The sequence below is a fragment of the Phalacrocorax carbo genome, chromosome 6 (genome assembly GCF_963921805.1).
Source record: "Phalacrocorax carbo chromosome 6, bPhaCar2.1, whole genome shotgun sequence".
Taxonomy (NCBI): Eukaryota; Metazoa; Chordata; class Aves; order Suliformes; family Phalacrocoracidae; genus Phalacrocorax; species Phalacrocorax carbo.
This window is the reverse complement of record NC_087518.1, coordinates 3,230,836-3,257,045: the sequence shown is the minus strand read 5'-3', so window position 1 is coordinate 3,257,045 and position 26,210 is coordinate 3,230,836. Positions and strand designations below refer to the sequence as shown.

Sequence of the window (26,210 nt, the reverse complement as noted above, 5' to 3'; positions counted from 1 at the left end):
GATATGCACGTCACAAAAAGTATTACTGTGAAGATTTGCACTGTTGAGGACACATCTTTTAGGCACCTTCTATTTTTGGACGTTCAATTTTGTGGGTCACTGATTGCATCTGCTAAAGAGAGCCTGCACCTCTCCTGACACACAGGCCCGGATTCAGCAGAGTATTAAGAGGCTGGATCGGGGTTAGAAATCTGATGCTTTGCTGAATCCGGGCCACAGCCGGCGTTCAGGAGTGGGGGCTGGCAGGAGGCTGGCGCTGCCCGCGCCCGGGACACTTCTTGGAAGAACGTATCACCGCGATGCTCTCTAGCAACATGGGCTACGATCTATTTCTGAGCGACACGTCCAAAAGCTGTCCGTGATTTAAGCATCTTGGACACCTCAGAGCCCTTCAGAATAGCCTCGACCAGGATCGCTGATTTTTCACTAGTTTACCCTGGATGATGCCCCTCGCGCTAACATGCTCACAAAGGTGTCCAGCTTCCACCTTGCTTTTGGACACTAAATTGTGACAAAGATATTCTTGCATCCTTATGGATTGCTGTACTGATGCAGTCCCATTGAACAAGGTCTAATTGCGCTGTTCTCCCTAACTGCTGTCAGCATTTTGTATCTGCCACAACCTTGTTATGAATTAATTCCTCATGCTGCTCCTGTGGAACAACACTGTTTAACCCCCTTTCTCAGATAAAGCAATTTTCTTTAATTTAGGAAAAACCTTGTTTGTCTCTTACATGAAAGAAACCTCATTGCTTTTGCCTCATGACCCCTCACTAAAGCAGAACAGTTTCTTTAACCTTCATTTATAGAGGACGTCTCTGTGCTACCATTCAGTGCATCGGTCTGAGCGACTTTCAATTAATTGTCAGAAGCTCAAGGTTATTGTTCTTCCAATTTCTGAATCAGATGGGGAACAACCTCGCCTTGCAACCAGCAGCAATGGGGCTGGAGAATCCCAGTGTTTGGAACTGTCTCCATCCCCTTACCAAATATTGGTGTCTGTCCTCAAAATCTAGGTCATTCTGGACTTAAATTTATCTTAAAAATAGCTAAGGAACAATGGCAATGCATATTCTGCAGCCTGTTTGGACAGCCCATGCCTTTGCTTGAGCTGGCCTGAAGAAGTTTTGCCTAAAGTCTAAACTTTAATCTCTTTTTTGCATATTCATTCTTGTCGCATCCACTTTGGATGTGGGAACAGATGATTTCTTTCTATTTCCAACAGTCTTTTACATGTTTGAATACCGTTAGCATTTTTCCATCATTATTGTTTAGGCTAAGCAACTCCATTTGGTTTTTATTTATAGGACGTGTTTTAAAGACCTCTAACCCTTTCTGGTGTTCTCCTCTGGATGCTCCTCTTTCGGGCAAATCTTCCGTGGCATGCAGCACTACATACATACACACATGTAGTACCGCATCTGAGGCCCCCAATGCTGGGGAGAGCGACAGGTTGCTTACCTAGCAGGAATTTTCAGATTAAAAGGACCTGCACACCTGGTTTGTACATCTTAGGCAGGGTTTTTGCTGCTTGTGCAGTCACAGGGCATTGCTAACACGTTCAGCCACGTGTGGATCAGTACAGAGCTGTCACCCAGCCGCTTGCTCCCCGGCATATGTTTGTGCTATTTAAGGCAGCATCCTATCTGCTGCAGTTCGTGGCACTTGGCCCTTACACAATTCCATCGTTCTGTTTTAGTTCTGCTTTTATGTCCAACTTGTCAAGATGATTTTGACTTACATTCACATCCTCAGAGGTACCTGCAGCCTCTTAGTGTCACCAGCAGGCTGAATAAGCACACCTTCTCTTCCACCATTGCTATAAATCAAAATACTGGAAAACATGAGACCAAAGGCAGACTCATTTTGGCAGTGAACTTTCAATAATTACTCTCCAACTATAGCTTTTCAGTCAGTTATATCTATGCTTCAGGTAAAGTTCTAGAACTTGCCTCGGGCAAAGTCCAAATTGAAAATTTTAAACTGATAAAAATAGAAGCAGCACCTGTCCTGCAGAGAGGCCTGCAAGGGTGACTTCACATCAGAAATGGATGGCGTGCAGGCATCCCACCTGTTGTTTTTGTTTTTAAAAATAAGCAGATTATTTTGATTGCAAGGTAGAGAGAAGGAGAAATGAATTTCAATGTTAATTCCTTTCCCAAAGTCAAAATTTTCATATTCCTTTCTGCTTAAAAGCATTTGAAGGAAGTGCGGCAGACGTACCCAAAAGAGGACAAGGTAAGCCGTGATACCAGTGATCGCTGGGTTTTGTGAATGTTTCTTTCCAGAGAGAATGCCTCATTCTTTAGAATATTTGGGAACTCTAAAGGAACTGATGGCCAGTCCATTTCCTTGCGGTTGTTTTGACAAAAACGGCTGCATTGTCCATTGAATGTGGTATGAAGGGGTCAGAAATCCAGAAGTTCAGGCAAAGGGTTTAAAATCTTCTGAAGTTAAATCATTTCACTTACATCAAACCATTTCCTTTTCAATGTTTCTCTGTCAACACGGATCCTTAAGTGTTAAAAGCTTAAATGGACAAGTGTTACAGTGACTTGTCAAAAAACAGGACTTGCTCCTGCTCTGCTGGGTCCATGAAGTCCGTATCCTTTTGGAAAGTATGTTGGAGAGATGGAAATGGATAATGGGGTTTTGGTCTAGCTTTGTAGACTTTTTAGTTATGTTCCTAAGACTTGGGAAGCACCTAGCAACATCTTTGATGGATGTAGGTCTTTTCATATATTAGAAGAAGGTATTTTCATGCTAGGGAAAAGGGTTTCTTTTGAATCTCAGGAAGCTCTCTGTGGCTTATTTTCTACCCTTTTGTGTAGACAAGATGAATTTGAGTTTATGCTAAACCTTTGTGCTCAGGTTTTGCTGGGACTGGCCCTTCTAGACGTCACCCGCAATACACATCCAATGTCGGTGTTCTTGCATACATTTGCCGTAAGCCCTTTTACTTAGACATGCAAACATTTTGTGCTCTCAAAGCTGTACGGCCCCAAGTTCTACATCACCGGGCAGCAGTTGGGTAATGCATAGCTCAGGTCTCTTTTCTGCATCCAAGCCTGGAGATTATTTCTATGATACTATACTTCTGCTTAAAAAGCTTGGTAAGTCTTTGGAGGTTTTGGCACCATGAATTAACGTCGCTATTCAGGAAAGCAGTGAATTCACGTTAGATGCGGGCTCTTGCCCTCAGGTCACACCTCTAACAGTCAGAGGGTAGGCACCACCTTAAATCTAACGGCTCACATGTTAGCGCTCAGAGTGTTTTGTGCCTACCCGTAGCTCTTCCTTTGTTGAGGTGATTAAAAGATGCCTGTTGCCATCTGTATGTGCAGCATGCTACATTAACAGTGATTTATTTTTGGAGATTAGCAGAATCGGCACTGTGCAGCACACCGATGTGCAGTAGAAAAACGTGAGATAATTGCTAAGGCTTGCTTCTTGCTGCTGCTACTGCTGCACCACTCCAGGATTCTTAGGCATGTTTTGCAAAATTTCCTTCAGAATAATCACAAAATCGGGAGTTCATATAGTGCAAATTATATCTACAAAGGTATTTTTTTGCATTCTTAATGCATCTGTAGACCTTAGCCTTAGGTTTCTCATTTCTATTTTGGCTGGGTTTTTTTTTTCAGAAGTGCTAACCATTAAACCTCCAACTGAATTACTGACAGAGCCATGCCTACTAACTCGGAAAAATTCACCCAAAACATTTCTACTGCATGCATCTTTCCCTCCCCCCCACCCCCCATACCCGATTGCAGTCAGGGCCCTTAGAGTCAACTTTCTCTGTCAGAATCCAACTACAAACGAAGGTGCCTTTCAAAAGAATCTCCAATGGATGCATTGCCAAAAGTAAAGTTAAAAAGAGACCTGCACATGTGTTGGCACTAGGTTTTCTAATGGGATGCAATTCCAAACTGAAGCACAGCTATCTCGTTTTCATCTTGAAAAAATAACTTGTGTAGGGCTGAGACTACACACGCTTCCTTCTGGAAATAAAGTCTTAAACTTTGCAAGTGTTCAGGCCTCTTATACTCTCCTTCAGAAGCAGTGCAACCCCCCCTGGGATTTTACATTCAGAAAACATTTAGAAATGGGAAGGATCTTTTGAATTATCTATCTTTTACCCATGCACAAATGTTGCCTTTCCTAAAGTTGTTGCCATAAAAAGCCAACGTGTTGCGACAGTTTTTACACGGCTCTGAACAACAGACCTGCTGATATGAATAGCAGCTATGTTTGCAGGAAAACATTTTGAAGATTGGACTCATTCACATGTGAAATAGGGAACTATCATGAGAAATGAAAATGCAGCCATATCTTGAATACCACCATATTTTAACCTTAGAAAAATATTTTTAATGGTAATCATCTCATTTACTTTTCACTACTTTTTTGCGAAGACAGGCATCGTTTCTCTCTGGGAAACTTTCTGTAACGTACTAGCTCATGGTAAGAGATGTATCAGTAAAAGGCTGGGCACGGGCTGGTGTGTGGGGATGCAGGGCCAGGGCTCAGCTGCCAGCCGAGCCTCCAGGTCCCTGTTTTCAGGGCTGCTCCTGGGAGGGCTGGTACGGAGCACCAGGGAGATGGTGCTGCTGAAGCTCTGATATTAATCCAGCGGCAGCAATTCTGGGCATGGCGACAGAAGGTGGAACTATTCCATGTATTTAGATATATGCTAGAGCCTCGTCTAGGAATATATTCTCAGGTAATTATTCCAGGCTATATGCTTTGGCTGTAAGTGCTTGGAGTTTCCATTGACACCAATGGAAATACCGACGGGAGTCTGTCCCGTGTACAGGCGGTTTGTTAGTACCAGCAGCAACTGTTTCTGTTCAGATAGCTGAAAATTTTTGTCTGGAGCACATGCATGACCCTCTGATGTCTGCTGCTTCTCCGGAGTATGTTTTGAATAACGAAGTAATAGGGAAAGACTTTCAGCTTTTTCACTGGACTTAATAATTAAATGTGCTGAGTACTAAAAATGTATATTTTTAGCATAGCTTTTATTTTTTGGCTGAAAGTAAGACCCAGTGGTTGTGTCTAAACATCTTGGGGGAAAAGAAAGAGCCTGCTATTTTTAATGCCTTTACAAGCTAAAAACTAATTTACATTAATAATTTTGAAATGTTTTGTATTAGTTTTTAAAATGCTTAGAGAAGCATGATTTCCTGAGTTAAAAAAAAATCAGTTTGCAAAAACCACAAAGTAGAATTTTTCCCAAAGGGACGGTGAGTCAGGAGAAGCTCTGGCAAAAGAAGTTGCAGTGGGGAGGGGTATTGAAGACTATCCAAGAAATTTCTTGCACCTATGGAATAGTAGGGAATAAAACACCAAAACAACAATCCCGGTTTGAAGGGAGCGTCAGGGATGTGATGCAAAGCGGCCTTGGGACCTGCAAACGGGAGCCATCTCCGTGGTCCTCAGTGAGGAATTGTCCCTCATCTCCGTCAAGTCTCCAGAAGCACCATCCTCAAAGCCTGTAGAATAGAGGCATTGACTTTGGTCAGATCTGCAGTATTATATTCTTAATTTTTTTTTAACCAAAAGGGAGATATTATGCTTTCTGGCCACCGGCACTGCTTGCAGACAGCTGGGAAGCTGAGTGCTGCTGTTATTAATCCACAGAGCAGGAGTGATTTTGGTCAGCCCTTCCGCACGCTGGCAGCTCGCAGATGGGTTTGCGGGTGCTTTAGACGGGTTCCTGGCAGTACATTAAGTTGAAAAGTGCTATACCTTTTGTGTTTTTAATTAGGTATCAAAGGCTGTAAGTGATTGTTCTGTTTCAGTCCCACGTAGCTTATTGCAGAGAGCGAGGAGAACAATCGTAAAGCATTGCATCGCAGTGTAATGAAGAGAAGCCTTTTAAGTGACACGATGGGCTTATTGATGGGAATAATACGTGGGAAAACGAGAACACAAAAGAATTTGAGCAGCTGCTGGTGAATACAAGACTTATCTCAAATCTCACTTAAACTAGTGTAAAACCAAGAGCGACTTGCCTTTGGCAGAACTCTCCTGTATAGGTGCAGTTATGACCAACAGAATTTGGTGCTTAGAGGAAAAATAGTCTTCATACATGGACAAATACTATAGGGTAAAAAAATACGTTTCTTGAGTTCACTACAAACACAGAGAATAACTGCTTAACTGTGTCAATCAATATAAAGGTCTATGACGGCATTTTCCTTCAAAAATTAATAATTAATGCTCTAATCATTCACTTAAGATGTTATTAGTTTTCATTGATTAGTCCTTCCTGCTAACCCCCAGCTAGCCTAATCAGTCTGTGTGAGAACAGCTGAATATCTTCAATTAATCTCTACCCTCTTCAAAGTTGCATCTTCAGATCAGAAGATAAAGATTTAGTCTTCTCAGTGCATCGAGCCTGACTTTATTAGAAGAATCTTATCAATTTTAACTCACAAAAGCAAGCAGAGACCTCTCATGATACCCCTTCACATGCTATTAGTCATGCAGTTTGTCTTGTAAGCACGAAGGTCCCTTAACTTCCAGCCTTTAGTGACAGGAATAAATTATAAGAATGTGTGTCTGACTTGATTTATTTATTTTTAATATTTAAATGCCTGTTCTGGAAAAGGTTGCTTTCACAAAAGGAGACATTTTTTTCCCCTCGGGTTGCGGGGGCGGGGGTTACTTTGCAGCGATAAGCTGAGAAAGTCTTCAGATCGCCTGCTTCCCAATTTTAACTATTTACTGATTGTAATAGAGTGCGAGGAGAAGATCAAGTTTTACCTGGAGATGTTTTAGGGGGTTTGTTTTTTTTCCTGAAGAATTTTAAGGCAATGAGAACGAGGGTGAAATGGGAAAAGTATCCCCGGTTCCTGAGCAGGGTGGGAACGTTTCCTAGAAAGTGTTGCCCGGCAGAGGCAGCGTTCTTCACGCACCGGATGACGTTTGCGGAGTAAAGTGAGAGTAATTCCTCTTAACTGTGCTCTACAGAGTTAACTAATTACACTTCAGATCACCCCAGAGAGACAGCGAGTGAATCTGCTGATGACAGAACTGAGAGACAGAAGAAATCTCACAGCACCCAAGTGGAAGATGCAGATACGGGGTTTACAATTCATAATCCTCACCCGGTGCCCAGCGTACACAGGCCCTTACTTTTGCAAATTTGGCTTCCTCTGCGCGTTTCTGTGCATTTCTCCTGATGGTCTTTTTTTCTTCTTCAGATCTAGAGCATTGATCTGAAGAAGACTGTTAGTAGAACCTGCAGAGTAAACTAAACTTGCAAATCATTCCTCCGAATGATTTTAAACGAAATGTTTAAAAAAGTTTCTTTGTTGGTCTTCAGACGCAACTTCCCTGGAGAGAAAAACAAACTGTCAAAACCGGAAGGAGCAGCAATCCTAAGTCTCCTTGTAATCTGTTTTTTTCTCTTTTACAGATTAAACGCTGCCTAAAATTTCCAAGGAGCCCCGTTCTCTCCTGTAGTTACCGGACTCGTCTCCTCTGACCCGGGAAGCTGAAGATGAGGTTGCTATGGGAACTGCTCGTGCTGCAATCGTTCATGGCGTGCCTTGCAGGTAAAGTGTCATTTTAAAACTTCTGATTTAAGAATGCCCCTGTATTTCACACTGATGCAAAAAAGCACACCGCATTGTATATGCTCGTGATAAAATGGCAAAGTAAGTCCCCGCTCCACGACCAACATTACGAAAGGTTGCTGAACAGCTCAAGCTGACGCTCGTAACAAGCTCCTTCTGCTGTTGATCGGTATCTCCGCAGCAAAAGCGCGATGTTTCAGTCTGCTCTACCCATTTCCAGTTCAAAGTTGCTGTTGATGAAAGTTGGTTTCCCATGTTCTGTGCTAAGCGTTTCAATGCTCAATTAGACCTACGTGGAGGATAGCTTTAAATCCCATTAAAACGGTGTTATGTTACAGCTAAGACCTCGCTCCATTTAACAAATAATTAGAATAACATATTTCAGCGATATAACCATCTCCTGTAACTGCTCTTGTTTAACTGCTTCTTCCCTGAGAGTTGCAATGTTTTGAGCATTCCCAGCAAAATGAAATTTCCGAGGAAAGTGTCTTTTTCCTAGAGCTCAAACAGTTCTTGGAAGACATTTTGGATTTGCAGAGGGTCAGCAAAGCTTGCACCAAAGCTTTGCTGCCCTTCTCATGCACACGGAGTTGTTTGTCAGCTGCTGCTGGGGAAACCGGGCTCGCGTCGCTCCACCCGTGGCTCCGCGCCGGGACCGACAGCTCCGTGGGCAGAGCGGGTGCTGCGATCGCACCGGGGCTGCCGAAGTCTGTTTTGAGTCTCTCTTTCCCCGCTGTTCAGCTGCCGTTGATTATTTCCTCCGTGAATGGGCATTATTATTCTTTAACATGTATTTTGGTCGGGAGGGAGTGGGGGTGTTCTGTTTTAATTAATGTTTATGTCACCTTGTTGCTCATCAGGATTGCTCTAATTTATCTGCTGCCGGGGCTCAGAATGTTTTACTGCTTTGTTTAGTAACTCGTGCTTTCTTCCCTTTTATATGTGCACATTGTCAGGGTAATTTTTCAGCATTTTAGGTAATGGCAAACTACTTATAATAGCATTTACTTTCTTCTGCTTAGCTCTACTGAACACAAAGCCACTTTTATTCCGGTACTTACAGGTACCTATTTTTGAAATTTGGTTCCGAGTCTTTCTAAATGTGCTATGACAGTTTCTGAGCTGGCAGTAAATTGGATGCAGAGAGATTCTGCAATGCAGTGCCACACGTGTTTCAGGAATTGCAACCCTAGAGAAGTTAGGCTGCGGGAATACACGATCCTTTATTTTAAGCAAATAAACAAAAGAGTGGAAAAACAAAAGCCTGAAAAAGATTTTCTAATTATAATTTCTATACTTCAAACATCTATTGGAAAATGTCTAGGGTCAGCAAAATAAAGTTTCAGGAGAATGTGTTTGGGGGGTTGTCCTTATCTTTTACATCTGTTCTTTAGAGAAATGCATCTCATAAGCACTGGCTTTCCCCACGCTATTCTGCAACAGCATTTTTTTCTTATCTTTGCAGTGCACTGAAAATCTTTGGGGCATGGCATCGGTTTCTCTGTCCTGCTGAGGGAGGTTTAATATGGTTATTAAGTTAGATGTTACAGGGAGAGGAGTGCCAAAAGTTTTGTGCGACTTTTATATTAGGTGATGAGTGAAGAAATGGTTTCATTTTGCTGAAGGACATAATCATGTAGCGGTTTGGGCCGACTGCATTCAACAGGATTTAAATTTGGAAGTGTCTGTGTCTGCCTGCAATGTTGTACGAACTGGCTGTAGGCGCTCAAGGGACGGGAGCTATGGTGTCACCACGAGGCAGGGCTAACCCGTTTGGGCGCAATGCTGTTAGCTAACGCGCTTGTGATGCTTCCCGGACCTGTGCCAGTGTTTTCCATAGAGATGTGGTGTTATGGATTATGTGAACACATTCAGATCTGGCTGTTAAATATTCCAAAGTTGAGAAGGAAACTGTACGGGACGCCTTGCATTGTCTTGCTCTGCATCGATGTGCTCTGTGAGGCGGGAGGAGGTGACAACAAAGCGGTTAATTATGGTAGTTGCTATTTAGCAGCTCCACGCGAAAGGCACAGAGCTGAAAAACCAAAGTTCATAGACAAACCTTCAGCCCTTCTTAATTTTTTTATTTTTATGTTCTCTCTCTTTTTTTGTGTGTTTTGTTTTTTTTTTTAATAGTTTCAGGAGGCCTGTTTGCCCCTGCTGATAATTATGTTGCTCTTGGAGAACTTCAGCTGTTGATGCCAAGGAAAAAGCTCAAAGGAAACTGGGAACTTCCCAGGCTGTGTCCCACCTGGCAGCAGGGAGGTGTCGGGGAGCCTGAGGCTGCCCACTTCTCCTGGGTCAACCCTCCTCCCGCTGCCCCGCACAGTGGCTCTGCTTCAGGCTACCCAGGAGGGATGGAAATTTTCCTTCTGTCTACAATGGTCATTGCTCTTCTCTAAAATTCTTAAATTCTAAGTTTGTTTAAAAAAAAGTTAGGAAGTAATATTTCATGTTGATCAAAGTATTGACCCATCCTTGAGAAAAAAAGATTGATAATTGAATTATGCAAAGAAAAAAAGGTACAAACAGGATGCAGAAAAGTGATCTAATGGCCCTCCGTACATCATTGTGGACCCTCAAATGACTGGGAAACTGTTAAGCATTGAGTTACCTATGAAAATAAGCTTAAACCTGAAAAGTGAATACCTGTATTTAGTTCTTCTAATCAGTGTTGGACACACAGCCCAGGTATCACTCTCGTCTTTGTCTCTGCCGCAGAGAGCAGCACAGCTGGTGGAAGATGAGCTTTTTGTGTGTTGCCCTGCCAAACCTCCCATGAGGTGTGTGGTCCCACAGCCCCCATGCAGCAGTGGCCCCTGGGCACCTGTGGGGACAGCCAGTGGGCTCCAGCTACCGCCAGTCCCAGCAGCTACTTGGGCTTTTTTGGTTTTTTTTTTTGTCTGTGCTTCCTAAATGAACATCTGTTCACTAGAAATTGCATGAAAACTTCCAAACTCATATCACTCAAGCCATTAAACAGCTGTCATACCCGAAGCACTTAGAGTATCCAAACGTGTCGTTAAGGGTACCAGTTATCTGCCACTGCCAACGTGCCAGGAGAAGAAAGATGTGCCAAGCTGTTCACAGTCCACATGGGATATTGCTATTGATTTTATGTACTGGGTGTTCAGATATTACAGTTCTTCACAGCAGGATAAAACACACAGATAGAAGGCTAGATCAATCCCAGGATGTACTTAAACCAGCTACTCAGAGGTGCAAATCTACTAATAATTTTGGGAGCCATCCAGCCTCACTCGAAAAGGCAGCAGCACTGCTAAAGGTCTGTCTGAGCTTACCACCCCCTTTCAATCCATCACCCAGCCTGGGACCATATTTTTCAGCCTACTTTTCTTACTGGTTTTTCTGAGGTCATACTGATAAAAACTAATGACGCTTTCCTTGGATTCAATAGTTGATGTATATCTATTCAGGGTTTCTGATTGTATTTTCAGGAGACTTTTCTTCAGGTGTCAGCTCTGGGAAGCAGTAACTGCAAATTATTCCTTTGGTGCCAAATAACTGATTGGTTAGGGCTGTCAGATTCCTTAAATAGTAGTTGTGGTGGTGATAGTTTTAAGTTTTGTGGAGAGTAAGATGAGAGGCAGAATAGGCTGTGAAAAATAACACGCAACTCTTTAAGTCATGACTCCTTAACAAGTGCTCTCTCTTGGGCAGCCCCATACAGCTATCGTATACCCTGAAACGCATTTGCGTTCAGCCTGGGAACAGTGATGGGGAAACAAAAGTCATTGCACATGATGAGCCAAACGGACTTCTGGTAATGAAGATGGGACGTAGGCCGTATGCCTGTAATGCGCTGGACAAGTATGAAAGGAAATATTCTGTATTTTTGTGATTCTTATGCAATTCTTTGCCTCATTAACTTCCTGTACCAGTGCATTTCACTGTTGAAGTCATATTTGCATGTTAATGAGCTGCAGTCGCACAGACGCATTAGCCTTGTGAATGTGCATATGCATATTTTATGATGTAATTTAACCCTTGAATGTCCACTCAAGTTTTGACATAAAACAAAAAAGGACTGTAGAAGCTTTTGCGAAGTGTTTATGCTGTGCTGTATCATGTGTGTGGTTGGAGTCTGGCTTGTTCTCCTGCCCCTGATCTCCGTCTTGGCTGTTTCTTGGAGGCTTTAGTTTCTGGCCTTCTGCCCTTCTTCTTGTTCTTGCCATTTAACAAGAAAGATCTGTGCTCACAGCAAATGCACCAGCCAGCAAGACTGGCCCTCCTTTTTTCTTAGTAAGCACCACGTAAACACAATAGCTTCAATAAGCGAATTTGCCTTGTAGCTCTATAATAATGCTTCTGTTTCAACAAGTTTGTTTTGTCAAAGGGAAAGTGCTATTGCAGCTCTATCTGTTCAACACTCCTGGAGGGGTGACTGAAATAGCTCCAGAAGGCACAAGCCAAAACAACTGACTCTAGTATTTGTTTTACACTGATGTGAATAAGGAAACACTGTTCTTTCTCTGTGCTAAGTTGGCTTTTTCATGACACACACACACACCCACACACACACACACACACCCCCCCAGCTGCGTAAGCCTTTGTTTTGCAACAGATCAAATGGGCCGCACACAGATTCCTGGCAGGTTTTTAGTGGAATGTGGAAGGTGATCCTGAAAGTCAGAAATATGTGCGTTGCCCTCCCAGAGTGGTTTGTATAGGTCACCCTGCAATTTCTGTACGCATCTACACTCCGTTACGTGAAAAGCTGGACTTTCACAGCTGTCCAGGTATCCAGAATTAGATATTAGCCATATTGCCTCTCACATCTGAAAAGGTAAGATGAATTAATATGGAGAAGACCACATGTCCAATGTTTATACACAGTTTCAGGCATTGGAACATGGGTTAGTGTGGTATTTATCAATGGGCTTTTTGCTGGTTGTCAGTACAGGGAAGCCTGTTACTGGTATCATGATATCCCAGCTACACCCACACCTAATTCTTCAAATCCAGGGACAGCATCATATTTTTCAATATCAAATTCCATCATATTTTTATTAAGGTGGAACAAAAGCATTGTTTCACCTTTCCTCTGCTGAAAAATGCCTTTTTCTAATCTAGAAATATGCACACAATAGCAGAAGTCAGGAAAAAAAGAGAGAAATATTTCTGTAGAGCTTATTTTCAATGTGGTGTTGATTTGTTTTTTGTTTGGGTGTTTTTTTTTCAAAATGGTTTTTTACAGGAAAATGTTATTATAAATGCCTGTCCAGGCATTCTTTCTCCTTTTGTCACATGCTGATACAACATAAACAATACTTCAGCAGTGGTTCAGACCAGAATATTTAGAGCATGGCTATGTCATTCATGGGGGGAAACAAAAAAATATAGTCAAGTGTTTTCCATTGTTAGATGAAAATCACCACATTTTATGTCAATACATTCCCCTGAAATCAGGCATCCATCTCTGTGAAAAACTAAAACTTAAAATTCATAAAGATGAATATTCACAGGCCTATTTGAATTCATGCTTCTATCCAAGAAAATGTAGGTTACGTACAAAATAAATTCTCCTAATTTCATGTCTGAATATAAATAATTAAACCAAGAAGTACTGTACTACATATTAAATGATGATCTTCTATAAACGATCCAGCAATTCAATTTGTTCAGCGTTTTTTTCTGCTGCTGTGTAGTTCCCATGACTGGTGCTTTGATGTTAGTGGGTAGCTAGAAAATGATTAATCTGTTGCAGTTCCATAATTAATTAATTTATATTTTGGTCAGTTCTGCAGCACTTTGCATTTCTGTACCCAACTGCCTAATTAATGTTTGCATAGCACTTGGAACAGATAAAGCAGTTGGATGACTCTTATTAATATAATCACTTCTCAAACACGACCCAGCCCTTGGCTTCGCGGGTAAGCTGTCACTGGAGAAGGCTTTGCAGTTGAGACCTGACTTGCCCTTAACTCTTTGGGTTGTTTTTTTTTTTTCTGAATTATTCGAGGGGTTTTTGTTCACTTTAAACGCCTGTATTTTCAAACGCTGTAGACAGAGTCGTGACCGGGGCCCTTCTCTTCACCCCGGGGCGCCATCTTGTGGGCAGGCGGCCATTAGCCGTGAGGGAGCGGGTCACGTACCCGCGCCTCCTTTAAAGGGGGGAGGCTGCAGGCCCTGGCGGGAGGGAAGGCTCTGCCCTCGCTGCCTCTGCTGAGGGAAGAATAAGTTTTGTCCGTGTCTTTTGAGCTCAAGTTACGGAGAATGTGTTAAAATGACTGGATCTGCAGAGGGTTTCAGGCATTAGTTAAAACGGCCTGATGCGCAGAGGGCCTCAGGGACAAGTTCTGTGGAAAGTCCTGTGCTGCAGAGGGTCCGGGTTAAAATAAAGTTTTGATTGTAACAACTTCGTCATGTCGCGGTTCTACAGAGGAACCGTAAAGCATCTGCCTCTTGCCATAGCGGTATGATGAGGTCACAGGAGAGCGGTGACGTAACACCAACGTCACAGTGTGCTGCCTGTGAATATAGGTTTTTCCACTGAAAATGGAACACTAACATCCTATAACCTTACCGTCTGAGCAAACACACTACCGGAGGTTATTGCCATGATTGCACTGGTTTTCCACCAGAAAAGTTTTTAAAAGTTGCCTAAATATATTCTTTAAATTGTCAGTAAAAGGTGGTGCTGACTAGCTACTCCAGCAGAGGGCTTTGCACAGGCATTTTTCTGCAATAAAAGGCATTTTCTGGAATAAAAGGCTGCTCTCCTTCCCAGCTGGGACAGGCTGCTGTCAGCGGGAGAGGACAGTAAATGGTGGGGCCCCTGTTGGAGATGAGAACGGTTCATTCTCTGTATTTTCCTAATTTTTAGAGTGTTTCTGCTGGAGCAAACAGCTGTATGCCAGCTAGCTTGTGCTTCCGTGGGCACTTGTGGTGGAGGCGAGCAGAGGGGAGCAGGGTCAGCAGCCCCATACGGTGCAGGGGTGGGGAGATGGGCTGCTTGGGCAAAGATACGGGTCACTTGTGCAGGGGGACAGCACTTGCTGTGGCAAATGCCATTAATTTTTTAATGGTCACGGAATTTCCTGGCAGTGTGTGGACTCCAGTGTGAAGTTAAACTCCTAAAGACTGTCAACCATTTATTTGTCTCTAGTGTCAACTCCACCTGTGTCCCAAGCAACATTACCCCCTGTTGAATACGGTGAAGCTGATCTGTGTTAAATGTGCTTTCGCCATGTCTAGGGACAATTTTGCTACAGCTGATAGTTGTTGTGTTGTTAATGGGATATTGCCGCTGTAAAAATAAAGGCTTTTGATGTAAGAACAGCTGTAAGTAACAAAGTGCAGACAGTGCGCGTTACAGTTTGCTGTGGATAATGCTTGGCAGTGTGGGATGCTGAGATGTGCCATGGAAGTGATGCAGGAGTTGGCAGAGGTCTGTTCCCCTCCTCAGCACTTGTGCTGGAGTCCTCCCAGGGAAGGTCCTTTCCGGGTACTTTTTGTTGCTGATCAGAGCTCAAGCTGAACTCAAGCCAGAAAGCATTCTTCTAGTGTCAGGGAAAAGTTCTACAAACTTCATACAACTAAATTTCTCTTTTCAATTTGGGACAAAAAGCCAAAGAAGTGGGGTCAGCAGCACCGCCAAGTGCATCTGCCTTTGTCTTCTCCTCCAAGCCTGTCAAAGTTTGCTGCTGCAATGAAAACCCTGCTAGAAACTTCATTTGACTGTTTCTTCTCCTTCTGTAATGCCAGTCTGCTGTGTTTCCTGGGCAAGCCGAGACTCTGTCTAAGGATGGACAGAAGCTTCCTTAATACATATAAATGTGTAAACAGAATTAAAGGTGCTGTTGAGGTGGTGGTGATGGGTGATAATAACTAATATTAACATGGTGCTATGTATTTAGCATAGAGGTTTGAAGCCAGAGGAAATGTAATTCTAGTGTGAAGCAACTGAAGCTGGAGGTAAAAAGAGAACAGTTTAAATTAGGGAGATAAAGAGTGAAAGGGGAAGAAACTTCAGAAGGGAAGAATTGTTTGAGCTAAGAGGACACTGGGATAAGGACAATTAAATCTGAAGTGGGCAATAATTCCTTTAAACTGAAACCAGAGGACTTTAGCTGCCAAAGTGGGATTCTACAGTATCACTCAGCTGTACATAGCTGTAAAGAGGAGCTAAGAAAATGTATGTGATTATGTGTAATTTATGCTTATTTAGGGATTATATGGCAAGTTTTTCTGTGATTGCAGAGGATTTGACTCAGCCTTACGAGAGGTCTGTACCCTTTTTACATTGCTGATCTGTCAGCAGTGAAGGCCTCACTAGATGTGACCTGACTGATTTAGGCCATAATTTCCCAAATTATAAAGTCAGAGACCATATCAACGCAATTTTCTCATTTCTCTTTTACATGCAGATGATTAGGTATATTATGTTTTTTCTCTGTTTAACTTGTAAGTCCATCTGGGTAAGTTTAATTACATCTTTCTCAAAAGTTATTGAGGTAAGATGATGCACTTTAAATAAAACAGAGGCTATACAGACATTTTTATAAGCAGATGTTCCAACTATCTGGCTGTGTATTGATCCCCTGTGCGTTTTATGTGATGCCTCTCTTCAATTTAGCTTCTTTGCATTTGAATTAGTATGTAGGTATTGAAATTAAATCTCATTTAGGGAGTTACAAAAATACCTACTTTCCCAAGCATCTATCAAAATAGGGAGAATATGGACCCAAAATACTTCTTTATTGCCAATAAAAATGAAGTTCTGTGGCAAAATTTGAGGTGATTAGTCTATTGCTTTATAGGTAAAATACTGTATAATTCTTAGGAAAAACTAAATATTATTGGAAAGGGGCCTCATTTTGTAACGCTTGTATGGTCATTGAGGAGAACGAGAAGGTAAGAGACACGGCGCAATGCATAACCTGCCGGGTCGGGCAATAGCGCTTGCGCTGGCTCTCTCTGGGCGTTGATTTAGACAACTGCATCTTTATATGGTCTGAGAATTGCCATATAGGGCTACAGTGTATATCTAGAAATAACGATATATGTAGTCACTGTATGCAAGACATTGTCCTCCCACTCTGAGATTTCAGTTTGGAGCTTGTGTTTACTGCTGTTTGTCTTGAACTGCTGGGGAAAGTCTGGCATAATTAGTCAGAAACCTGCTTTTGCATAAACATTTCATCCCCTGACACTGCCCTTTTCTCCACACTTCTGTGAGTATTTTAATAATTTAGAATAGTAACAGGAATCACTGGGGGAACCATTAGTTTCCACTCAGACTTGTGGGGTTAAATCCCTTGGTTTTGCCTTCTGCCCTTACCCCGTGCAGCGGCGCATTAACTGACCGAAAATGATGTTGGCAGCAATCGTTATTATTTGGATAAAGGTCTTTCAGCTAAGCAGCAATCAAGGGTGATCATCCAAACGGAATGAAAGGGGAAAGGGTCAGTTCAACTTCGATAATTGTAGTTCTATAAATGTGGGCAGTAACGGAATTACCCTTTACTGACAGCTGAGTGTGTAAAGAGGCTGGCAGAGCATTGCTGGCTAATGTTATCCATAGCAGAAAGTCTTCACTACGTCTGCATGATTTTCTAGGGTCTCTCCTCGAAACGGGTGTTGCCTTCTGCAGCTAGGCACTGCTTGTCGCAAGTGCTCCGGGTCTTACAGGATTTGGGCCATTACATAGAACAGATGCTTGTGTATTCTTGCAAGTTTGTGCTCAAAGTCAGTCGATGGCAAGTAAGTGGGCTGCTCGCAATAAATATTGCTTTTAATGAATAGAGCACAGAATGCTATAGTGCAGCTCATTCATCTGAACATTGTTTAATGCTGGTTTATAGAAGCATTTGTCAAATGCTGTGACAGGCTGCTCTCTGAAATTAGGAATACACTCATGACAGGCTGCACTGCCTCGTTGTTACAAGTTTTAGAAAAGTTTTCCTGTATGTTACGATGAAAAAAGCAAAGCTTGCGCGTTATCACTTCAGTGCTTTGATTTGTTTTTCCTTATGTATTTGAATTTTTTATTTTGCAATAAAGTATGTTTTTAGCTTCATAAATCAAACTAAGACACAACTGTTAAATAGTCTACATCATATTAATTAGGCTGTGAAGCAAGGCAAGCATTATGACCATATATAATCGAGTACTGCAGAAGTTGCTAATCAATGAGACAGGCGACTAATTAACCAGCCAGCAGTCAGCCTCTTCAGCTGAAGTTGGTGACTTTCAAATTAATTAAACTTTCCAGGTGTCAGTGAAAGTATGAAAAATAGGTCTGTCTTAATATATTGATGTATCTTAATTCCACTTTCCGGAGTTTGAACGTATGAAGATTGCATTTGTCTTAAGGAAAATTGTCATAAAACATCTTGTGTCCATATTGTATAGCTAAAAAGAAGAAAAGTAGTATGTCTGAGAAAGCTTTGTTTGAACTTTGTCCAGTGCATGTTGAGTGCACCATGAACGTGAATGGCTTCCTCTTTATGTCTGAAATACCTGCCTTACCATCTTTTAGTTTGTACCTTCTAAGCCTTCATGGCTGCAAAACAGACCCCTGCCAAAGGTCAGAATATTATCGTTGTTTTCACTTGTGAAAAGCAAATAATATAATGGGTATTCAGTGAGACTTGGAAGACTAAATTATTCCTGTCCCTGCAAGCTTGCTGTCTGTGTAACGGGACAACATGAAACACTTGCTGAGAGCCTGATCAAGCTTTATTCCTGTAGCATTCTCTCTCCTTCCACTTTTCAGATGGTCCACGTGAAATGGCATTTTCTCTAGGTTCGCGCTGTGTGGGCTTTACTAGAAAACATCTGAAGAGGGACTTGAAAGAAGGCAGGTTGATGGTTGGGCTTTCTGGGATATGAAAGCAGGGAGTAATGCAGAAGGCACAGCAAGATAAAAAGGGGCTGGAGGCGGCTGGATGCAGGGGTGGAATGAAGATGAGAAATATGCACTTCCTTAGCTACAGAAAAATTGCTTCCAAATTCTTAGTGTCAAGTAATCTACGTCAGATTGTCTTTTATAATGTCCCTTAAAAGGGGAATTATATATGAAACAAGTAATCGCGTTGCTGTATTTCTGCACTTTACTGCTGAAACCCTGGTTGTGGTGATTTGGCAATAACTTGAAGTATCCTGTTCTTTCACCTCGCACGTTTGTCATGATTTTATGATCCCCTTGGATGCGTAATGCTGTTCCGATGCCCGTAGCGTGCCCGTGGCATCCAACCTTCCTTTGGGTTGATGCACGAGTACACAGTGACCATACCCAGACAAAGTGAATACAGGCACCTCTGAAACTGCAGACATGACTGAAAGGGATGATATTTGCTGCCAATTAAAGTAAAAATGTAGGAAGAAAGGCTTAAGGAGAGACAGGCTTTGTTCTTGCAGTTTTCTTCATGAAGGAAGAAGTAGCTTTGAAAGAGGTAGAGATGCGAGACCAGAGCGCCGACTGAGGAGTGCTGCATCTGCCAGTACAGAAATGATGGCTAACATGACAGCTCTGAAAGAATAATTGAAAGAGACCCAAAAAAATCTCTTACAGATATGAAAACAGGGAGAGCTGCGGGTGGGGAGGGGTCAATGGGGTCTTGAAGGACAGCCCGCATGGTCTGGCTGTAACCGAGGCACCTGGATGAGATCGAGCCGGAAGGTGCTTTTGCCACTGTGTGTATTTTTGCACGTCGGCTCCCCTCAGTCCCTCTGGGTTAGGAACATTGAAGCACTTAAGGAGAGAAAACAAGTCTTTGGCGCAGCACATTATCAAACTGTTATTGAAATATGTATTCCTCATCTGGAATAAAAATGCTCTCTGTAGCAATATAAAGATGATGCCTCTTCTGAGTCAGGAAGCCCAGCTGCAACTCTCAAGTCAAGTGGGCAAGAACAGTTATCAGTAACGGCTACGTCTCTCATCTTATAAAATGGAAAAACTGTGCAAATTCTCAGTTTTTTCATACATGAGAGTGAGTAGCAGTGCTGGGTAGAGTGGGCTCCCTGGGATGCACCGGTGTCCCCTTGCCGTTTCCAGGGAGGGAGGGCAGACGCTGGGTCTTCGTTAATCTGTGCTCACTAACGTTAGTGACTCATTTCAAAATACGATAGCTAATTTCCAGCATATGTGACGTACAGATCAAGGCATCTCCTTTTCCGATTTTCAAGATCTGAGTAGGTTGGCACATGTCAGAGCCCGTGTCCACCTCTTCTTAGGAAAAAGCTGACGATTTCTGTGTCTTTTCTTAATTGTTGTAATATCCTCATGATAGCGCTCTTCAGGCAACTAATTGGAAAATAATCTGTGTAAAATTTTCTAACATTTATTCATACTGACTTTGCTTCATCAAGTTTAGCAGTCTTGATTTCTACTCCACTCCAGCTTGAATTTGCATGTTATCTTTTTTTCTGGCTTTTGTTGGTATGTTCATGTACTTCAGTCAGAATATGGAAGTTTTTCCCTAACGAAAGGCAAGGGAGTGACGTGCCATCCGTTAGCGGGAGGATAGAGAACCTAGCACTTTCTCATCTAAATTATGTGGATCCTGGATGTAAGCCAGGCATTCATTTTGTTAAAATGGGGTTTGATAATTGAAACTAATTTAACATCGACCCCATTAAGTTGCATTTTATTGCTCATTTAATATGCCTGTCTCACGAGCTCCCAGAACTAGGAAGAGGCTTTGTAACGTGAGTATATAATTTGCCGGAGCTCCAGCCATACCGGTAAATGTTGAGTTTGCTCTGTAAGATCAGCACCGATGTGTGCAACAGATGTTTCACCTGGGTTGGGTCAATGCGGTATCTTTATGCAAAGTTGTGTATCAGCAAGCACTTGGGATCAGGGCCGATGTGAGTGGGTTAAGCTGAACAGCTTGAGTTTGCGCGGGTTTGCTACGGAAAGACGCTTCATCTGGAAAGCAGCCTCGTGGAGGGTCCAGCAGCATTCCCTGCGGCCCCGCAGAGCCCTCCCCATCGCTCCCTGCAGGGTCCCGCATCCCCCGTACCGCTTGAGAAAGAAAAGGTTTGTCAGACCTGACAGATAACCCCCGCCCTCCAACAGTGCAAGTCATTATATTGACTTCTGTCAAAGAATGCCAGTTTAAATCAGCTGAGGAGCTGGCTCATTGCTTTTTAATGACACAGGATCTCCATGTTCTGCCATCCTGATGCTGGTTTCCTCCGTCTTACTGTTTTTTCACGTGATCTCTGTATTTCACTGCTAGCTAAATATTTTCTGCCGTTTATGAATTGCTAAATAATCCCGTAATTGGTTAGCAGCCCTTTTTTGTGCTAATTGCAGCGCAGCACTAGGTGATGGTTACCTGAACGCAGTTATATTCATCAAAAGAGCAGTGAGCAATAAAAAGGTCAAAGGGCAAGAAAATACAGAAATGTGCAAACAACCGTGATGGATTTTTTTTTTCTTATGGCATGTTTTCTTCTGCAACGATGGCTGCAGGGACGGCGTTTTGAGTGATGAATTACTGGAGCTTTACCCTTGTGAAATGGCAGCAAGAGAGAAGCAGTAAGAGTGAGCCTGGGTTACATCATGGGGCCTGGGGACAGGGAGCGACAGGCACCGGGCTGTGTCTCCGCGCTGAGGAGGCAGGCATATAGGAACGCTGCAAACCCAACCAAAGTTTCTTAAAAGGAAAGTGGAGTTAAAAGATACAGCTCATACTACTACACGTGTGTGGTATAAACTAGATAAGCAAGCATAGAACTATATAAAATTATATCCATATCTGAAAAGCACTAAAAGAGGCATTCTGTGCTCAGTTTTAGCTGCTACTTCATAATCCAGACCACATTTAAAGCACGGGGCTAATGTCTCTTTCTTTTTAAAATATACCTGCATGCAAATGAATATAAAGGACAGCAAACGTGTGCGAGGCAAAGCATACGAATCTGTCACTCATCATGAAATAGCAACATTCGACAGGTGTTACGTTAATGAAAACACTACAGGGTGCAGGAAAGGGGACGCTCGGATGTTGTACTGATGAAGGATTTAGAGCTCACTTGTACAATCCAAATGCTCTGTTGGCAGGAGTTGACACAGGGAATTCTCTGGATTGGGTAGTCTCGCTGCTGAATTGCTGGGTCACGATGTTGTATTTCTTCTCACCCCAAAGTAGTGAATTCCATGCTGGAGTAGAAATGACATTGAAAATCAATGAGATCCTGCTTTAAAAACAAACGAAATACACTTTGTCTACGAACATCCTCAGGAATTAAATCAAACCCAGAGTGAGGGAAAGCAGGTCAGCCTCGTCTTCAGCGCACTGTTGCATTTAGTGTTTAGCAGGTTCAGACATCAGTGCAGCCCAGAGGCGGGAGATGAAGAAGCCATGGGCAGGGCTGCGAGAGTTTAGGACCGGCTTCACGTGAGCCTGCAGCTGCACACATCTGTAGTGCGTGCCAGGGGGCTACGGCAGGTCTGCGGGGTGGAGTCCTGATGTTGCGGCACTGCTTGGACAGTTTGGGAAGGTCAGGGGCTGCCTAACCGTGCCAAATACAAGCAAGGGAGGCGGGAATCTGACCTGGGATTTGGGGCAGAGCAATCTTCACCTTAGCCTTTGGGTACTGGTATTTATTCCTGGAATAAGGATGTTCTGATGGCGTCGTTGCAGGCAGTAACGGTCTGATTGCTACGTTTTCTCATTTTTTAATGAGTGACGTTGAACTAAACTTTTAAAATTTTTATTTTATTGGAAGTCACTATCTCCGTTCGTTCCGACACTTACCGGACTCGAGGTTTCTGTGCAGGTGTGGCGGTGCTGTTTGTGAAACGTGCTTGCTGTGTGTAAAATATGCTTATAGTGTTGGTTTTTCTCAGCGATACAGGCTAAATGTGCCTGTCAGTGTTTTGCAGGATTGATCTGTGAGAGGTTGTTAGCCTGTTAGGTCTCACACGTTGGAGTCAGCAGTAGCGTTCACGGTTCTTGCAAGGTGTTGCGTTTAAAACGATGGCAGAGGCTTTTAACACTTTTTTAAATTTAACTTTCCTTAATGTGACATCCAATTACTGGTAAAACTTAACCAGCCCATCTTATTTTTAAGTGTAGACGTTCTCTGGCATTGTACAGCAGTACTTCTTCTAAAAGTAGGAGAAGACGCATGAAAATGTAGCAGTTAATGTTACAACAGTTAGCAAGGATTTTATGTAATTTGAGAGGCGTCATAACATAACTTAAAAAAAGAGCATTTTTAATGTGTGTCAAACCGATAAAATGTGCCAGTCCAAACCAGTGAAATTAAAAAAAGCCAAGATTTTCACGTGCTTAATAATTAGCAGGACACAGATTCCAGCAAAAACAGTTTTCTGGAGGAAAGCTGAGCCTGAAAGGCTGAACTTTTGCCTTAATGTTTATTGTGGTTTTGCCTGGTTTAATTCTCTCTGTGTTCTTCAGAAGCCTTTTTTTGCATGAAGGAAGTTGAATTTCGGCATCTGGAAGCAGCGCAGAGAGCAGAGGGGCTCTGGGGATCGGGTCCGGGGGCTGGGCGGCCGCTCCGTGTTTTGGGCTCCGGTCCCTCCTGCCTGCGTGACTGACGGCTGCGGCACGCAGCGGGTGCGGGGGTTGTTTGGCAGTGTTTCCCGGGGTCGCAGCACTGCGTGCGCACGTGGCATCGTCGCCGGTAGCACAGGTTGTGCCGTTCGCGGTTCTCGCGTGTCCCGTGGGTGCGCAGACGGCAGGAGGACCTTGAGGAGCTCAGGTGCCTGCGGCAAGGCTCCAAGTGTAGGCACAAGACAAATTTACTGCCATAAAAAGCCCCTTCCAGTGCACGGAACTGCTGACATGCACACCCGAGAGCTGCCTTGGCTGCCCCTGGCGGAGCTGGTGGAGGCAGTGGAAAAGGGGAAAAATTGAAAGAAAACAACAAAACATTTTCTCCCGCTTTGCTTAGTTGTACTCAAGGACTCAGAGGAAGCCCTGCTGACGTACTCTTGTTACGTCTTGTCCCTTGCAATCATTGTTTGTTGTGAACGGGAGAATATAGTAGTTTAAAAACTCTTTAAGTTGTTCCTGGAGACTTCAGAAGATCTCATGTAAATTCATTAGTTACTCTGCAGCTGCCCACGTAGCATTTAAAGTAATAAAAAATGTATTAGTTTCACTATACAAATGTATTAGTATCCAGCCTGTACTTAAATGAAAAATGTATTAGCTAAACTATATGAATGTATTACCAGCATCTCTGTGGCTGGATAACGCTCACCTTGAGCTATCCTTCATTATGAACACAATCTAAAGTGTGCAATAAATGCTACAAACAAACATATAGAGACTTTAAGTGGCAAAACCCCCCTCTGTGTTCACCATACTTGTGCATTTATTTTCAGTGCTCATCTACAGCAGTGCAAGGACAACCCCCTGAAAGCGAAGCACGTTGTAACCAAGCACCGGGAGAGCGTTCTCAGGGGTAGGAGCACAGTTTGGTTTGCTGGGATTTAGTTCCCCTCTGAGAAGAATTTATTTGTGCTTGTTTTGCAACTGTCTTATGGTCATGCAACCGTTTCCCTACAAATGTTTGCTTGTTTGGATTTATACCAGAGAGTCATTAATTCTGGATTCGTTGCTCTTCCAAGAAAAAGTAGACAAAGAGCAAAACCCAAAGAGAAGATAAGTAACAGGGGCAGGTGACCAAATTGCCCGAGGGAGTTTGCCAAAGGGTGTGAGATGGCAGACTGTGCTAATTTGTAAATCTCAGCATTTCTATTAAAAATGAGATCAGATTTCCCCTGCAGCAGAGAAACTGTAGGAAGAAACAAGGTCTTGCAATTTCTTTAAAAGTCAATTTTATTCAACAGTAATTTTTGTAAGTACCGTAAAACCCCTTAAAATGCAGAGGGATGAAAGAAAAACTACAGTATTTTCGAGACTCACTTTCTTTCAGTAATGCAAGCAATAAAAAAGTAGATGTCAGTAAAGCATTATGTTTTTTGGATTGGATTGGAAAACAAGAAGAATACACGTGAGGATAAGCGTAACCACAACCTGCTTGATAATATGATTCAGAATGAGGTGTTTATGGTTCAGCACATGCATTCAAAGCAGGAGTGTAGGGGTGGGCATGTGGGGGCTGGTTAATTAGAAAGATGTCTGATTTCCCTAAAGAAGCAATGATCTAGTGATAAAAACGGAGTCCTCTGTGGTACGTAGCCTTCACTGGAGGATCAGCCGTATTAAAGACCACATTAGTTTTCACCCGAAGTAAGGCTGCGGCGTGTGCGTACAGCGATTACTCAAGTTCCGACACTGAGCCCCGACACGCTGCCTTCGGAGACGGAGCAGGCGATGCCTGTAAAGTGATTGCAGCGTATTTGGATACAGCTGCCGCCTTCATAAACCTGCAGGTCCAAGATGATGCTAACTGCCATCCCCACTGCTAACCACATACCGGGGAACCTCGTCTGAGTTAAATTAGACACAATGAAATAAGGACGCTCCAGAAAACGGTGGAAGTTGGAAGATGCTCTGCTGCAAATCAGTCCTTGTGTGCGCGCCTGCTCTTCTAGTTGGCTCCTTGCTCGCGGGCTGCGGCACTCCTGGGGGAGCGGATAGAGCTCTGCGGGGCATCACCAAGAGGGATTTTGCTCTGGGAGGCGACTGGAGGTGTTTAGTCGCCAGTGTTGTTGGAATTTTCAGTCTCAGAAGCAACAACTTCCCTTATCAATAGCAGTAGTGAACCAGGCAGCGCCTCCCCTATCCCCCCCCCAGGTCACAGCTAGTTTTATTATTTTAAATTAGTGTATTTGTGAGTTCCCATTCATTCCCAAGGAGTTTTTTTCCCATGAAAATTCCTGATCCCTTGACCTTAAGTTAATTTTTTTAATGTGTCTCAATATTTTGTAGTACACATCCAGTTCAGATTTCACAGGCATCAAATTTAGTTGTCCATAACAACACCACCTTGCTTTTGATAGGTGGTCTCTGTACGTGCTTCCTGTACCGATCTAAAGGTTGTATTCCCTTTCTCATCCTTTGGAGCACATTTTTAATACTCTTTACTCCAGATGATTTTAGAAGCCCAATTTGTGGCTCAGGAAACCAGAGTTAGATGACAAAATTCGATGTACAGTCAATGAAAGCGGGTGATTGGGGTTCTTTATCAGAGATGGCACACTGGGCACTAATTACAGTGTCAGCTATTCTGTATCTTAATCAATTCCAGTGATCTCATTTATAATTTTTACTCTTACTGACAAGTAGTTATTCAAAGAAGTAAATTGACTATCTGTGTAATTTGCTTCTTGGACACAAAAGGCTCAAAATTAACAGGCTTTTTTTCCCCCTGGAGAAATCTTCCTCACCGCACTGTGGTGTTCTGCTAATTATTCCTTTGTCCCTTTTTGTTTTCTAAAGGTGACAGAGAAACCTGAAAGGGATCAGTATGTGCATGGTGCAGCCAGCAGCTGCCGAATGACCACCGCTGGCAAGGTCTGCTTTGGCTCTGATGCCACCCCAGCCCCCAGGGTCGGCGTCGCTAGTTTTCTGCGCTCAGGCATGAATATAAGTCTGCACCAGCATGGAGAAGTCCGGGTTTGTGACCAGAATCACCTAACGTTTCCAAGCTCAGCCTGTTTTGTTTGAGCGAGTCTGTTGCTGGGGGAGGACAGAAGTCGAGGCA

At 43.0% G+C, this 26,210-nt stretch overlaps 1 protein-coding gene across 3 annotated transcripts in view; it reads left to right on the top strand.

Annotated features, from left to right (window-relative positions):
- LOC104047469 (contactin-4) overlaps positions 1-26,210 on the top strand; it is a 353,961-nt gene that overhangs the window by 176,149 nt on the left and 151,602 nt on the right. For all 3 annotated transcript variants that reach the window (XM_064453439.1, XM_064453440.1, XM_064453438.1), the window contains one exon: positions 7,427-7,565. In XM_064453439.1, the coding sequence (XP_064309509.1) occupies positions 7,511-7,565 (55 nt within the window). In that variant the 5' untranslated portion in view covers positions 7,427-7,510. The remainder of the gene's footprint in view (positions 1-7,426; positions 7,566-26,210) is intronic.